Source organism: Mobula hypostoma, chromosome 10 (genome assembly GCF_963921235.1).
Source record: "Mobula hypostoma chromosome 10, sMobHyp1.1, whole genome shotgun sequence".
In the NCBI taxonomy this organism is placed as follows: Eukaryota; Metazoa; Chordata; class Chondrichthyes; order Myliobatiformes; family Myliobatidae; genus Mobula; species Mobula hypostoma.
In genome coordinates, this window is record NC_086106.1 from 39,683,423 (window position 1) to 39,700,816 (window position 17,394).

A 17,394-nucleotide genomic window follows, 5' to 3' on the forward strand; every position below is an offset into this window, starting at 1 on the left:
CAGCCTTTGTGTTGCATTTCAGCATTGATCAGTTTCTGAACAACCAAAACTCCCTTCACATGTAGAATTAATTGTTCATATAATGGTTTAGGTACGTAGCAAGACTTTGGTCTGGGAACAGGATCTACTTAGTTCCAGGACTGAGTGAGTCTTTGGCTAGCAGTTTTGTTGCTCTCTAACTTCGCATGTGGTGATTTCCCAACTCTCCACTGTTCTGGGTGGATATTACTGACCAAGGGAGGGGTTTCAGTGGTGTACCTTTCATGCAGTAGCATGGATTGAAATGTTGTGGTGAAACGGATATGGCTGTTTGCACCTTGGAAACATTGGTAATGATCTTATTCCGATTTCTTAGGTAAAGTTTGTTCTCAGGTACTGTGTCATGCAGGGTAGTCTATGATGGGAGTGCACAGCAAGTTCAGGGAAACCAGTTTAGAAGATCTGATGATATTGGGATCATGATGGAACATGTCACCCAGCTGGCCAAAGTAATGGAATGCTTTGACCAACAAACAGGGAGATTCCCCATTCAAACCAGCCTTCAGTGAATTAGCCAGGGCTGGAAGTGAAAGTCTGGAGGTAGTCTTGCTGCACTATGGTAAGCTTTCATCAGAGCTGTCACTGACTATCCTGAATCTCTGTTGGAAAGTGTGGCCAGGTTGACATTATGACAATCATTCATGGGCATTGACTCCATGGCTGACTCACTCTAGTGCTTGGAAGAACTGATTGCCCAGTTAATGTGCTGGGTGTAAAACAGGAAAGAACAAACTCCTTTTTTCCGATTTTAGACTCTGCACTGTGATGGCTGTTTGATTGGAAGTGGGTTTGGATACACACAGCTATTTTAAGTTTTAGATGGTAATATTATATGGTGTTTGGCTTTCTGAGATGGTACCCATAATTTTCATGGATGTTTTGGAGTGTTATTGGTTTGCTATTCTGGCTTGTGCCTGCTTGTTTTCATCAATTTGTGCCATATTTTGTATAGAACAGTTTAAACTACAAGGCCATCATACACTTCAGTGGCATGTTTCATACAGATGCTCTTCACACCCTTGCTCTTTGTTGTCTGTGTAATATATACTATACAGTGACTTAGCTTTTGTAAGCTTTTAACATTTCCTCACCTTGTCTGTTGGGCAGGAGTTATGATCAGATTGTGAATCTTAGAACTGTGTTAAGAAAGTCACTGTATTGTATGTATTACATACATATTCTCACTTGTATGGTGTTGCTGTATGTCCATTAGCTGCTCATCATTCCATCAACCTGAATGAAATGCATTATCTTGGGAATACTTTGCAGACCATTACCAAGTCCTTAGAGACAGAGTACTTAGCTTGAATGTCAAAAATTTCTATTACTACACCAGTGCTGAGTGTTTTCTGGTTCAAGTGCAATCTTGGTAGATGACTCAAGCTCACTTTAGATGGTGCCTTTAAAGCTAAGGAGACTTAGTCCAAATTTTATAGAACCCATGTCAGAGCCAGGATATAACCAACTACTCCACCTAGCTCTCCCATTTTATATTCTTAGTGTTATTAAAATGCCTTTCAATTGGATACCCATTCAGTATCTGTTTGGATGTTCTAAACTATTTTCAGCTTCAGTTCCTTGTTTTTGGTACTCTGCATTCAGGACAGTGCAGTAGGAGTATTCAGTATCAGTTTTATAATGAGTACTTCATATTACAGACCAGTTAAGAACTGGGATAATAGAGCTATCCAGAAGATTGCTTTAATTCTACCCAGGAAAGTTTTAAAGGGTCTTTTAGTATTCATGTGGGATGGGTCTGAAAGCCAAGAAGTGTGTGGTCAGATAGGAAGAGTGGATGACATAGCCAGACCTGGTTTATTTTAACTACTGGCTGTCAGTTTCAATCGAAATATTCAGCCATAAGCTTTTATTGAAGTTGTCCTTGAAAGGTTGCAGTTGGAGTCCTGCATTTTTTTGTGTTTGTATTTAAGTCTGAAATTGTGCCATGGGGGTAAGAGGATCAGAAACTTTGGGGCAAAGATAGATTATTGTGGGAATGTGGTAAGTTCATCCTGCAATGCTGCTGTACCCCTAAGTCACTGTAGAATCTAATTCATTGGAGCAGTTGAAAGTAGTGGGCAACAATGGAAATTCATGAGTGAGACAAGTAATATTTATAAATCCCAGGTTGCCTTGTAAACCAGATTTTTCAGTTCAAATTGCACAATCTTTTGAAGTTTTGAATATCTCTATATTCTCTCCAGTGAAATAACAGGTGGAATGCTTCAAAAAAATTCTGAACAACTCTGTTACCAAGTCCACGTGATAGATATAAGTTCCAACCTCCAAAGGTAGCAGTGTGTGGTAGAAATACTAGTGCTGAGTCCATGGCATGGATTCAAAACAGAGCAGTTGTGAGTAGATTAATCCAGTTAATCAAGTGAAGTGGTCATTCTTCATCTTTCCACTTCCCAATTGGAGCTGACTATCATTGCCCAGATTGCCATTCCTTGTATCATAGGGTGGTCCTTCAGTCCTAGAGCTCACTGTTCTTCTTAGGTTCATTTTGTCTCACCTTTACCTCTATCTGTTCCATTTAGTTTACTGAGTATAGTAAATTAATTTTATTTATTTAGTGATACAGTGCGGAATAGGCCCTTCTAGCCCTTCAAACCATGCTGCCCCAGCAATCCTTGACAAACCTGATTAACCCTAACCTAATGATGGGGTAACTTACAATAACTAATCAGCCTACCCGGACTTTGGACTGTGGGATGAGACCAAAGAGCCCTAGAAACCAAGGGGTGGGGGGGGGCAAGTGCACAGGGGCTCCTTATAGAACAGCGCCAGAACTGAACTCTGGAATGCTCCAAGCTGTAATAGCTTCGCACCAATTGCTATGCTACTGTGGTGTAGTTTTCGAAGATTTTGACGACCCTAACCCTAACCCTAAACAATGTAGCTGCTGGAAATCTGAAATTAATAAACAAACACATGTGGGAAACACTCAATAGGTATACCAATATCTAGAGAAAGTGAAACATAAACACTTAAGATTGAAGACCTTTTGTCAGAACTTGTCATGACAGGTTTTTGTTTTGAAATGTTAACTCAGTTTCCTTCTCTATGGCTGCTGACTAACCTGCTGGTGTTTCTAGCATTTTCAGTCAGTTGTCTTTTTCCTTTTGTTCTGTTGATTGTCCAATTCCAATACTAACTCCTCAGAGTTCTGTGTATTCAGTGGTGAGCCTCCATGCACAGAGTCCTTTCCTGTTTGTTCTGTGGCTTGGAGAACAGGTGATTTTTCCCTCCCCCACTTTTAATTTAATGGGTGCTAATTGCTATCTGTTGCCTCTTCAAAGGCTGACATCAGTGTCAAATCTGTCCTAGCCTGCAGTCTTCAACACAGCAAGGTGACTAGGAGTGGGAACCCGGTGTAATACCTAGCAGCCAAGCCTCAATAGATTGTGTGGTTATTCAACCTTTGACTCCAATGCTCACCTTTGTACAATTCATTGCCTCTGAAGTGGAAAACTAGAAAACTAGACAGGCTTCAGAAAAAGTCTGTGATACAGCAGTGTTTAAATATACTGCCTGAGCCCCTGTATACAGATTTAACAGACAATATCACTGGCATGATGATGATGTTAAAAGGTTTGTGGGGTTCCAATGAATACAGTGTGATTTTTAAAAAATATTTCCAATATATTGATTATTAGTTTATCCGTAGCATCGATGCTTCAGGTACTTCAAAATGCTGGTTGGTTAAAAATGTCCATTGATGAAACTTGAGCTTGGGGTCAATTTGGTAGGAGGAATGGATTATTGACTTTACACACCAAACTCTATTCCCCAGAGTTTTTAAGAATGTTTGCTCATTGTGCTTTGTATCTGAAAACACATCTCTCTGTTATATAACCGGTGGTGAGACATTTACTTGTTATTGTTATACACAATACTAAACTACTTTTTGGTTTGTTTTTTAGCTAATCATGGACAAGTTAGACAGATGGTAAGTTTTTGTGTCATGATGCATGTTACATTTTAATTTGGGCAATTTCTTTTAAAGTATATTTTAATTTGTGCTTGTGTGCGAAGTCCGATTTCAGCACGGTCATCAAATTCTCTTGTTGGTGTCACAGTGATTAGAGAACAATGTAAAACCTCTGTACGTTACCCTATCGATCATTCAGCACATATTATCTTAAGAATAAATTATCCCAAGGTAAGTAGTGCATGGGATGGACGCAGAGTAAATCATACCCTATTCTGTCCCCTCAAGCACTCTCAAAAGCAGATAGCACATGCATGATCTGACTATACATGATCACATCACTCTTTCAGGATAGCATAGCAAGGGTTTGAATCTTCATGACCCACTGCTGACATCAGGGTTCTCATGGCAGGTGATCTATTAAGTGTCATGGGAGTATAGAAACATAGAAAATAGGTGCAGGAGTAGGCCATTCGGCCCTTCGAGCCTGCACCGCCATTTATTATGATCGTGGCTGATCATCCAACTCAGAACCCAGCCGTCCCTCCATACCCTCTGACCCCTGTAGCCACAAGGGCCATATCTAACTCCCTCTTAAACATAGCCAATGAACTGGCCTCAACAGTTTGCTGTGGCAGAGAATTCCACAGATTCACCACTCTCTGTGTGAAGAAGTTTTTCCTAATCTCGGTCCTAAAAGGCTTCCCCTCTATCCTCAAACTGTGACCCCTCGTTCTGGACCTCCCCAACATCGGGAACAATCTTCCCGCATCTAGCCTGTCCAATCCCTTTAGGATCTTATACGTTTCAATCAGATCCCCCCTCAATCTTCTAAATTCCAACGAGTACAAGCCCAGTTCATCCAGTCTTTCTTCATATGAAAGACCTGCCATCCCAGGAATCAATCTGGTGAACCTTCTTTGTACTCCCTCTATGGCAAAGATGTCTTTCCTCAGATTAGGGGACCAAAACTGCACACAATACTCCAGGTGTGGTCTCACCAAGGCCTTGTACAACTGCAGTAGTACCTCCCTGCTCCTGTACTCGAATCCTCTCGCTATAAATGCCAGCATACCGTTCGCCTTTTTCACTGCCTGCTGTACCTGCATACCCACTTTCAATGACTGGTGTATAATGACACCCAGGTCTCGTTGCACCTCCCCTTTTCCTAATCGGCCACCATTCAGATAATAATCTGTTTTCCTATTTTTGCCACCAAAGTGGATAACTTCACATTTATCCACATTAAATTGCATCTGCCATGAGTTTGCCCACTCACCCAACCTATCCAAGTCACCCTGCATCCTCTTAGCATCCTCCTCACTGCTAACACTGCCACCCAGCTTCGTGTCATCCGCAAACTTGGAGATGCTGCATTTAATTCCCTCATCCAAGTCATTAATATATATTGTAAACAACTGGGGTCCCAGCACTGAGCCTTGCGGTACCCCACTAGTCACCGCCTGCCATTCTGAAAAGGTCCCGTTTATTCCCACTCTTTGCTTCCTGTCTGCTAACCAATTCTCCACCCACACCAATACCTTACCCCCAATACCGTGTGCTTTAAGTTTGCACACTAATCTCCTGTGTGGGACCTTGTCAAAAGCCTTTTGAAAATCCAAATATACCACATCCACTGGTTCTCCCCTATCCACTCTACTAGTTACATCCTCAAAAAATTCTATGAGATTCGTCAGACATGATTTTCCTTTCACAAATCCATGCCGACTTTGTCCGATCATTTCACCGCTTTCCAAATGTGCTGTTATCACATCCTTGATAACTGACTCCAGCAGTTTCCCCACCACCGACGTTAGGCTAACCGGCCTATAATTCCCCGATTTCTCTCTCCTTTTTTAAAAAGTGGGGTTACATTAGCCACCCTCCAATCCTCAGGAACTAGTCCAGAATCTAACGAGTTTTGGAAAAATTATCACTAATGCATCCACTATTTCTTGGGCTACTTCCTTAAGCACTCTGGGATGCAGACCATCTGGCCCTGGGGATTTATCTGCCTTCAATCCCTTCAATTTACCTAACACCACTTCCCTACTAACATGTATTTCACTCAGTTCCTCCATCTCACTGGACCCTCTGTCCCTTACTATTTCTGGAAGATTATTTATGTCCTCCTTAGTGAAGACAGAACCAAAGTAATTATTCAATTGGTCTGTTAAAGATGTAAACAAAAATGTGGTTTAACTATATAAAATGATAAGGGGTTCAGGTTTGCAGAGTTCACATTTACAACGTGGAACGATTAAAGGACAGGAGGAGTTGTCTTTTGCAGATCCTTTTCTTGTACTCCTGAGTAGTAATTGTTTGCCTTGTGTCACAGACGGCCATTAACCGGGGTTATATGATAAATGGGAAGCCATACTCAAGAAACTCTAAGGTGCTGAAGCCCGGCTCCCTTCCACCAATGAAGGGGAGGAGAATGAACTGGATTGATGCACCCGATGATGTGCTTTTCATAGCAACAGATGAGACTCGGTAATTAATATATTACTCTTGTGTCCTTTATATACTATATCATGTGAATCATAGCAAGTCTATTGAAACTGGTAATGCATCTTTATTAGTATATTCTGTCAATTTATGTCAGGACTTGAACTCCATTTTGAAATTCTTTGTCCTATTTTCACATCTCTTGATAGTTGCTTTTATATTCAGAAGAGCAAAAGGAGAGATTGGATGAATAAACAGGTGTCATAAGGGTTTGGCAAATTAAAAGATTATGGATTAAACCAAGGATAGTAGAAGTCACAAGGATATGGATGCATAAATTGCAGAGACCACTGAAACCTGGCTTCCAGCTCCAAGCCAGGGTAGGGAACGGTTGGGATTCAATCTGGAGAATTGTGAGGGAGGAGAAGGAGGCTAGAGAAATGAAAGGTAAGACACTGAGAAGTGTATAGCAGGGATCCCCAACCTTTTTTGTACTGCAGACCGGCTGACTGGGGTGGGGTGGGGGGCGCGGGTGGTAGAGTTGCCAATGGACAAGAGTAGCAGTCAAATTCAGGACACTTGTGTTTACCCCGAGAAAGACTACCATGACCATGAACCCTTGCGCGAGCACCTGTGTGCGCATGCGTGTACGTGCCGATTTTTTTCCTACAAATCGTTTTTGGCGAAGAGCTTGTTTCTGTGTTGCACCAATGTGATACTGCATATTCTTTTGGGTGCCACATCTCACAAGTAAAAATGTGATGGTGGTAATGAGGATGAGGAGACTTTATGCAGTTACTCAAGGTGAAGAAATTTAATCATGATGAAATGTCTTTCAAATCTCTTACTAGCTCTTCTTTCAGTTGGTCCTGACGAAGGGTCTCAACCCGAAACGGCGACTGTACCTCTTCCTAGAGATAGATGCTGCCTGGCCTTCTGCGTTCACCAGCAACTTTTATGTGTGTTGCTTGAAATTCCAGCACCTGCAGATTTCCTCATGTTTGCGATGATGAAATGTGTGTCAGGCTGGAATTGTTTTCTTTGCAAAAAGAGGCAAAGGCAATGGTAGGAAGAGCAGTACTTTTTCTTAGGGTAATTTATAGTTGGTTGATCATAGGTTTAAGATAATAGCATTAGAAAGGAGATGAAAAATATTTTTTAAATTACCAAAGCATGTTAAGGTTCTGTAACTCATTGCCTTGACCAAGTTTGCGATGTACCTGGAGGAACAGCTTGATATGTTGTAACCTGCAAGATGACAACTTAGGAGCTAGAAAGTGAAGTTAGACCAATTCGGTAGTTTACATTTTCCATGGATACGATGAACTAAACGACCACCCTTCTGTGTTTTTGGTTTCTATGATTCTGTGAAAGACAAAGCATGATTTTGAGGTCTTGCAACACGTGAAGCTTAGTGATCTGTGGAAAATAGCAGGAGCATATGGTGTTTAATTTTAAGTATGAGGATGTGAGGAGTAAATGAGTGGTAGAGTTTCAAAATCTAATTCTGAGGGTGGAACTTAAGGCTTTAAATATAAACAGGATTTTCTTAAAGGTACAAATAGGTCAAAAATGTCGTTAGTCCAGAAATGAGAGGAAATGTGATAGAGGGCTCCATCACCCGGCAGCTCAATTGAATTGGAAGCAACAGGAGACAACTCACAGATCTGTGAATGAAACTTAAAAAGGAATGTTCGCGGGCTTTCGGGCATTTTTCTGGCGGCCCAATTGAATTGGGAACGAGAGAGGAGGCAACTTAGGTTTGTCAATGAGATTTAAGAAGGACCATTCACAGACTTTTAGCATTTTCTGGTGGCTCAATCAAATCAAGGTTCATTAACAATGGCAAGTAAAAATAAGGTAGGGACAAGCGAAGCGGCCATTCTGTGAGTGAACAGGTGTTAGAGTAAGGAAGTTTTGGCACATTAGGTTTCGGTTTCTTCTTCATTCTTTGTCTGTTAGTGCAGTGACAATGGCTCCAGGGGTTTTGTGTGAGATGTGGGAATTCTGGGAGACCTCCAGTCTCCTGCATAGCCACATCTGCATCAGGTGAACAGAGCTGCAGCTCCTCAGGGAACATGTTAAGGAACTGGAGCTGCAGCTCAGTGACCTTCAGCTCAGGAGATGTTAGATCGGAGCTACATTGCAGGTGGCAAGTACTTGGGTGACTGTCAGGAGAGGGAAGGGAAATGGGCAGCCAGTGCAGAGTACTCCTGTGGCCATTCCCCTAATTAATAAGTATACTGCTTTGGATACTGTTGGGGAAGGGGTGACTACCTACTAGAGAAAGCCACAGCGACTAGATCTCTGGTGCTGTGGCTCAGAAGGAAGAGGGGAGAAGAGAACTGCAGTAGTGATATGAGATACCATAGTTAGAGGAATAGACTGGATGTGATGGAGACACTCAAATGATATATTGCCTTCCAGGTGCCGGGGTCAGGGACATCGTAGATTGCTTCCATGGCATTCTGAAGGGTGCGGGTGAGCAGCCAGAATTCTTGGTACATATTGGCAGAGGTAGACAAGGTGTGAAGGTCCTGAAGAGGGATTTTAGGGATAGAAACATAGAAACATAGAAAATAGGTGCAGGAGTAGGCCATTCGGCTCTTCGAGCCTGCACCGCCATTTATTATGATCATGGCTGATCATCCAACTCAGAACCCCGCCCCAGCCTTCCCTCCATACCCCCTGACCCCTGTAGCCACAAGGGCCATATCTAACTCCCTCTTAAACATAGCCAATGAACTGGCCTCAACAGTTTCCTGTGGCAGAGAATTCCACAGATTCACCACTCTCTGTGTGAAGAAGTTTTTCCTAATCTCGGTCCTAAAAGGCTTCCCCTCTATCCTCAAACTGTGACCCCTCGTTCTGGACTTCCCCAACATCGGGAACAATCTTCCTGCATCTAGCCTGTCCAATCCCTTTAGGATCTTATACGTTTCAATCAGATCCCCCCTCAATCTTCTAAATTCCAACGAGTACAAGCCCAGTTCATCCAGTCTTTCTTCATATGAAAGTCCTGCCATCCCAGGAATCAATCTGGTGAACCTTCTTTGTACTCCCTCTATGGCAAAGATGTCTTTCCTCAGATTAGGGGACCAAAACTGCACACAATACTCCAGGTGTGGTCTCACCAAGGCCTTGTACAAATGCAGTAGTACCTCCCTGCTCCTGTACTCGAATCCTCTTGCTATAAATGCCAGCATACCATTCGCCTTTTTCACCGCCTGCTGTACCTGCATGCCCACTTTCAATGACTGGTGTATAATGACACCCAGGTCTCGTTGCACCTCCCCTTTTCCTAATTGGCCACCATTCAGATAATAATCTGTTTTCCTATTTTTGCCACCAAAGTGGATAACTTCACATTTATCCACATTAAATTGCATCTGCCATGAGTTTGCCCACTCACCCAACCTATCCAAGTCACCCTGCATCCTCTTAGCATCCTCCTCACTGCTAACACTGCCACCCAGCTTCGTGTCAGGATCTAGGTAGAAAGCTGAGAAACAGGACCCCCAAGGTAGTAATCTCTGGATTGGTGCCTGTACCACCTGCCAATGAGGGTAAGAATAGGATGAATAAGTGAATGAATGCGTAGCTGAGGAACTGGTGCAGGGGGTGGGGTTTCAGATTTCTGCAACATTGGAATCTCTTCTGGGGAAGGTGTGACCTGTACAAGAGGGATGGGATACACCAAACCTGAGGAGGTGCAATATCCTTGCGTGCAGGTTTGCTAGAACTGTTTGAGGAGGGTGTTAAACCAGGGGTTCCCAACTTTTTTATGCCATGGACTCCTACCATTAACTGAGTGGTCCTTGGACCACAGATTGAGAACCTCTAATTAGACAGGGGGGTGGAAACAGTGGTAGGGCTGAAAATGGGGCAGTTGGTATAGAAGCAGAGACAGTGTGTGGTGAGAATGTCAGGAAGGACAGGCAGATGATAAGGCAAAATTGCAGTCAATGGGATGAGTTGCTGTGTAACGGGGACAAAATCAAAAGGGGTGATGAATACAGACTGAAGGTGTTTTATTTAAATGCACGCAGCATACGGAAGAAGGTTGATGATCTTGTCACGCAGTTGGAGATTGGCAGGTGTGACGATGTGGGCATCACTGAGTTGTGGCTGAAAGAAGATTATGGTTGGGAGGTTATCAAAAGGACAGGGAAGTAGGTTGGGCGGGGTGGCATGGCTCTGGCTCTGTTGGTAAAAAATGGAATAAAATCCTTAGAGGTGACAAGATTGGAAGTTGTAGAAGTCATGGGTAGAGTTAGGAACTGATGTGAATTATGTATGGGCATCTGAACAATAGCCAGAATGTAGGCTACCACTTACAATGGGAGATAGACAATATCAAAACGGCAATATTATAATGGTCATGGTGGATTTCAATATGCGGTTAGATTGGGAAAATCGGGTTGGTACTGATTTTGGATCCCAAGAGAGAGAATTTGTAGAATGCCTACAAGATGGCTTTTTAAAGCAGCTTGTGGTTAGCCCACTAAGGAATCAGCTATTTTGGATTGGATATATTATAATGAACCAGATTTGATTGAGGAGCTTCAGGTAAAGGAACTCTTAGGAGGCAGTAGTCATAATATGATAGGATTAACCCTATAATTTGAGAGGAAGAAGCTAAAGTCAAATGTATCGGTATTACAGTAGAGTAAAGGGAATTACAGAGGCAGGAGAGAGGAGCTGACCAAAGTTAATTGGAAGGGGTCATTAGCAAGGCTGACACCAATAGCTGGAATTTCTTGGAGCAATTTGGAAGTCACAGGATAGATATGTCCCAAAGAAGAAGTATTCTAAAAGCAGGATTATGCAACCAAGGCTTACAAGAGAAGTCAAAAGTAACATAAAAGCCAAAGAGAGGTCATATAATAGAGCAAAAATTAGTAGGAAGTTAGAAAATTGGGAAGCTTTTAAGAAACAACAGAAGGCAACTAAAAAATCATAAGGAGGGAAAAGATGAAAAATGAAGGTAAGCTAGCCAATAATATCAAAAGAGGATACCTAAAAATTTTTAGATATGAAAAGAGTAAAAGAGAGATGAGAGTGAATATCAGACAGCTGCAAAATGATGTTGGGGAAGTAGTGATGAACTGAATAAGTACTTCGCATCAGTTTTCACTGTGAAAGTCACCAGCAATATGCCAGAAGTTCAAGAGTGTCAGGGGAAAGAAGTGAGTGTAGTTGCTATTATAGAGAGAGTAGGCACTTGGGAAGCTGAACGGTCTGAAGGTAGATTAGCCATCTGGTCCAGATGGGCTACACAACAGGATTCTGAAAGAGGTAGCTGAAGAGATTGTGGAGGCATTCGTAATAATCATTCAAGAATTACTAGGTTCTGGCATGGTTCCGGAGTACTGGAAATTTACAAATGTCACTTCACTCTTCAAGGGAGGCAGGCAGAAGAAAGGAAATTATAGACCAGTTAGCCTGATCTCAGGAGTCAATTGTTAAGGATGATGTTTGAGGCACATGATAAAATAGGCCAAAGTCAGTATGATTTCTTTAAGGGAAAATCTTGCCTGACAAATCTGTTGGAATTCTTTGAGGAAATAACAAGCAGGATAGGCAAAGTAGAATTGGTGGGTGTTGTGTACTTAGATTTTTAGTAGGCCTTTGACAAATTGCCACACATGAGGCTGCTTCATAAGATAAGAGCCCATGGTATTACGGGAAAGATAGTAGCATGGATAGAGAGTTGGCTGATTGCCGGGAGGCAAAGAGTGGGAATAAAGGGAGCCTTTTCTACCAGTGACTAGTGTCCCACAGGGGTCTGTGTTGGGACCACTTCTTTTTACATTGATTGTCAATGATTTGGATGACAGAATTCATGGTTTTGATAGGTGGAGGGGCAGGTAGCTGCAGGGAGGCTGTAGAAGGATTTAGACAGATTCGGAGAATGGGTAAAGAAGTGGCAAAAGGAGTACAGTGTCGAGCAGTGTATGGTCATGCACTTAGCTGTCATGATCACCTAATTGTGGTGTCATCAGCAAACTTATATATTGAGTTCAATAGAAACTTGGCTACACAATCATGGGTGTACAGTGAGTACAGCAGGGGGCTGAGTACACAGCCTTGTGGAGCATCGGTGCCCAGAGTGATTGTAGAGGAGAACTTGTCCCCTATTTTTACAGCCTGGGTCCTGTCTGGAAGTTGAACATCCAGCTGCAGATCTGAGTGCTAAGGTCCAGGTTCCGGAGCTTAGGAATCAGTTTATTTGGAATGATGTTATTAAAGGCAGAGCTGTAGTCAATGAAAAGGAGCCTTACATGTGCCTCTTTATTCTCCAGGTGTTCTAAGGAGGAATGTAGGGCCAGAGAGATGGCATCTGCCGTTGACCTGTTGCTCCGGTAGGCAATTTGCAAAGCGTCGAGGTTGACTGGTAGGCTGTGGTTGATGTGTGCCATAACCAACCTTTCGAAGCACTTCATAGCAATTGATGTCAGAGCCACAGGTCAATAGTCATTCAGGCATGCCACCTTGCTCTTCTTCGGCACCGGGATTATCATTGCCTTCTTAAAACACGACGGGATCTTGTACTGAAGCAAGGAGCAGTTGAAGATGTCAGCAAACACTCCAGCTAGCTCTCTTGCACAGGCCTGGAGAACCCGTTCCGGAACGCCATCTGGACCCGTTGCCTTCCTTGGATTTATCTTCAGGAAGGCCCTTCTAACGTCCTCCTCAGTGACGATGAATCTCGATGCCACCAGGTTCGGTTCATCCGGGGGGAGCAGGACGCTCCTCTTCTGTTTGAATCTTGCGTAGAATACGTTAAGTTTGTCAGGAAGAGAAACGCCACAGTTATTGATATTCCCAGCCTTTTCTTTGCGCCCAGTGATCTCATTTAGACCCTGCCATAGTCTACTGGCATCCCTCTGGTTAGCCTGGGCTTCCAACTTGGCTCAATATTGCCTCTTGGTGCCCTTAATGGCTTTCCGGAGTTCACGCCTGGATTCCGTGTAGCAACTGGTATCCCCGGACCTAAAAGCCGCAGCTATAGGCTTCAAAAGGGACTTGACCTCATAATTCATCCAAGGTACCCGGATTGTCTTGCAAGACACACAGTCCTTTGTGCATTTCCAGATAAAGTCCGTGACAGCTTGAGGTTATCGCCCCCACTTATCAAGAATCGAGGTTAGCTGCCGAGTCCTTGAATACTAACCAGTCCACCGATTCAAAGTCACAGAGGACCTCATCCATTTCCTCCGATGTGAGGTCGTGGGACGGAATGGTAGGCATCCTTGACTGCTGTGTAGCAGTGGTCAAGTATATTCGGGCCTCTAGTGGGGCAGGAGACATATTGGTATAACTTTGGCAGCGCCTTTCTGAGGTTGACCTGGTTGAAGTCCCCGGCTGTAATGAGCAAAGCCTCTGGATACCTGGTCTCAAGTTCACTGATGTTGGCATACAGTATGTTCAGAGCACACTCCACGTCCACCTGGGGGGGAATGTAGACTGCTGTCAGTATGACTGAGGTGAATTCCCGTGGCAGATAGTAGGGACGACACTTCACTGACAGGTGTTCCAGGTCCGGGCTGCAGGAGCTTGTCAGTGCCACTGTATCCGAGCACCACGCAGTGTTGATCAGTCGGCAGACACCACCTCTCCTCATCTTGCCTGAAGACGCTGTGCAGTCCATCGGATGGATCGAAAATCCCTCCGGTCAGATGGCACAGATTTGGGCCCCTTATCTAAGAAAGCGTGTGCTGACATTGAAGAGAGAGTTCAAAGGAGGTTGATGAAAATGATCTTAGGAATGAGGAGCTTTTGATGGATCTGGGCCTGTACTCGCTGGAATTTAGAAGGATGAGGAGGGATCTCATTGAAACCTATTCAATGTTGAAAGGCCTAGATGGAGTGGATATGGAGAGAATGTTTCCTGTAATGGTGGAGTCTAGGACCAGAGGGCACAGCCCGACATTAGAGGGATGTCCATTTAGAATGGAGATGAGGAGCCAGAGGGTGGTGAAACTGTGGAATTGATAACCGCAGGTGGCTGTGGTGGCCAGGTCATTGGGTATATTTAAAGCAGAGGTTGATAGATTCTTGGTAAGTGAGGGCATGAAAGGAATGCAGGAGAGTGGGTTTGAGAGGGAAATGGATCAGCCATGATCAAGTGGCAGAGCTGACTCGATGGGCCAAATTGCCTAATTCTGCTGCTCTGCCTTTTAGTCACAGCAGAGGGGAAGCTGTGTTTCCTGAAAAAGAAGGATATTTCAGATTGCTTGGAATGGAAGTCTTCATCTTGAGAGCTGATGAGGTGGAGAAACTAAGAAAGTGAAAACATCCTTTCAAGAGACAGATTTGAAAGAAGCTTAAAGTTTTTGGCCTCAATACCTCCTTGTGCAACTGGATCCTCGATTTATTCACTTGCAGACTTCAGTCAGTTTTGATTGGCAAAGGCAACTCCTCCACAATCTCCATCAGCACAGATGCACCACAAGATTTAATGCTAGCCCCCTGCTGTATTCACTTTATACTTGTGACTGTGAGTACAACTCCAATGTCATATTTAAGTTTACTGACGACACCTCTGTTGTTCACCCAATCAAAGGTGGTTACACTATGAGAGTGATTGGTAAATCTGGCTGAGTGGTGCCATAACAACCTGTCACTCAATGTTAACAAGGCCAAGGAGATGATTATTAACTTAAGGAGGAGCAAACCAGGGGTCCATGAGCCAGTTCACATCAAGTGATCAGAGATGGAGAAAGTCATCAACTTTAAATTCCTTGATGTATTCATTTCAGAGGATCTGTTTTGGGCCCAACATGTAAGAAAGCAAGGCCCTCCACTCCCTTAGTGTGGTGAAAAAGACACAACAGCGCTTCTTTCACCTCAGACGGTTGAAGAAGTTTGGTATGGCCCCCCCCCTAAATTCTAAGAATAGGGGCATGATTGAGAGCATCCTGACTGGCTGCATCACTGCCTAGTATGGGAAATGTACTTCCCTTAATCGCAGGATTCTGCAGAGAATTGTGCGGACAGCCCAGCATATCTGTAGTTGTGAACCTTCTGCTATTTTGGACATTTACAAAGACAGGTGTGTAAAAAGGGCCCAATCATTGGGGACCTGAGTCACCCCAACCACAACTGTTCCAGCTGCTACCATCCGGGAAACGGTACCGCAACATTAAAGCCAGGACCAACAGGCTCCGGGACAGCTTCTTCCACCAGGCCATCAGACTGATTAATTCATGCTGATACAATTGTATTTCTATATTATATTGACTATCCTGTGTTACATACCCCATAACTGGGTTGCCAAACCAGCAGAAATGGACCACTCTTTAGAGTCTGGATTACTAGGAACTAATGAAGTTTTATTAAAGAAATAAGTAACACAGTACTCTAATCGTAAGGATATAAATGCAACAGGTTAGCAATGATAATACACACATGTATACAGAACTAGGGTAACAGGAATCAAACCGAGCTCTATCGCGGTCTAGGGGTAAAATGATCAGTCTTAAGTGACGCAGAGTTCAGTTCAGCTTAGTACAGTTCGCAGTAATCGCTGTTGTGCCGTTTGGGGGGGGGGATGCAGTTTGTTTCAGGCAGACCTTTGATGTCTTCTATCCCGCTGTGGTCACCGACTGTGACCCCTCCGTTCCGGATACGACCGTTCTTCCGCGGTGAACCCGGCACCCAGGCGAGGGCGGACACACACACCAGGTTCCCACCGATCGTACCTTTACACCCTGTGAGTAAATGGTCGGTTCCCGCGAACCGGACCTCCAAACTCCCACCAACTTGTGGGGGCACACCGCTCTTTCCAGGGTCTTGTTATCTCATGATCTCGTGGTGTGTGTCGCCTGCCTAGTGAACCTGCTGTTTTTATCCCCCTGCTGGGGTATCGCCTGTCCATCAAACTTCAAATAGTTCAGGTTCAAAGCAACCGGTCTGTCAATATTCTGAATTGTTTCTTTTCCGTTAATCTCTCTCTCCCCTCTCATTAGCATTGTCTCTCTTATCTCTCCCATTAGCATCAATCGCCCGATAACTTTGGTTGGCGTCACACCTGTTTTACATCAAATTTATTATAAATTACTATAATTGCACATGTGAATGGAGATGTAAAGATTTTTACTCATGTATTTGAAGGATGTAAGTAATAAAATCAATTCAATTCAATTTGCAAAGATTTAGCATAACATCTAAACGTTGACAAACTCTATAGGTGTGTGGTGGAGAGTACTGGTTGCATCACAACCTGCTATGAAAACAACAATGCCCTTAAATGGAAAATCTTACTAAAGGTAGTAGATATGGCCCAATCCATCATGGGTAAAGCTCTCCCCACCACTGAGTACATCTACATGGAGTGCTGTTGCAGGAAAGCAGCATCCATCATCAAAGACCCCCACCATCTAAGTCGTGCTGTCTTCTTGTTGCTGCCATCAGGAAGAAAGTACAGGAGCCTCAGGACCCACACCACCAGGTTCACGAACAGTTATTACCCTTCAGCCATCAGGCTGTTGAACCAGAGGGGATACCTTCACTCAACTTGTCACTGAATTGTTCCCACAAATGGTCTCACTTTCAAGGACTCTTCATCTCATTCACTCAATATTTATTGGTTATTTATTTTTTATTATTAATATTATTATTTCTTTGTAATTGCACAGATTGTCATTATTTACACACTGATGTTTGTCCATCCTGTTGAATTTAGTCTTTCTTTCATTCTATTGTGATTCTTGGATTTATTGTGAATGCCTGCAGGAAAATAAATTTCAGGGTTGTGTGTGGTGAGGTATATATACTTGATAATAAATTTACTTTGAACTTTAAAGTGTAGTCAAGGTAGTTGTAGGAGTTAGTGGATGTGAAAAGATTGACAAAATCTGCACGAGTACAAGTGGTCTTACCAGTACAGTGTAAGTATAAATACAGAATTCTTGCCCACATTGTTTCCTGAACACCATGTCGATATAGAACGTGCCTCGGATAACAGA

The 17,394-nt window shown here is 43.4% G+C and overlaps 1 protein-coding gene across 3 annotated transcripts in view; it reads left to right on the plus strand.

The window, feature by feature from the left end:
* Nucleotides 1-17,394, plus strand: part of LOC134352854 (metastasis-associated protein MTA1-like) — a 181,339-nt gene that overhangs the window by 158,295 nt on the left and 5,650 nt on the right. For all 3 annotated transcript variants that reach the window (XM_063060373.1, XM_063060371.1, XM_063060372.1), the window contains 2 exons: nt 3,966-3,991; nt 6,312-6,466. In XM_063060373.1, coding sequence (XP_062916443.1) covers nt 3,966-3,991; nt 6,312-6,466 — 181 coding nt within the window. The remainder of the gene's footprint in view (nt 1-3,965; nt 3,992-6,311; nt 6,467-17,394) is intronic.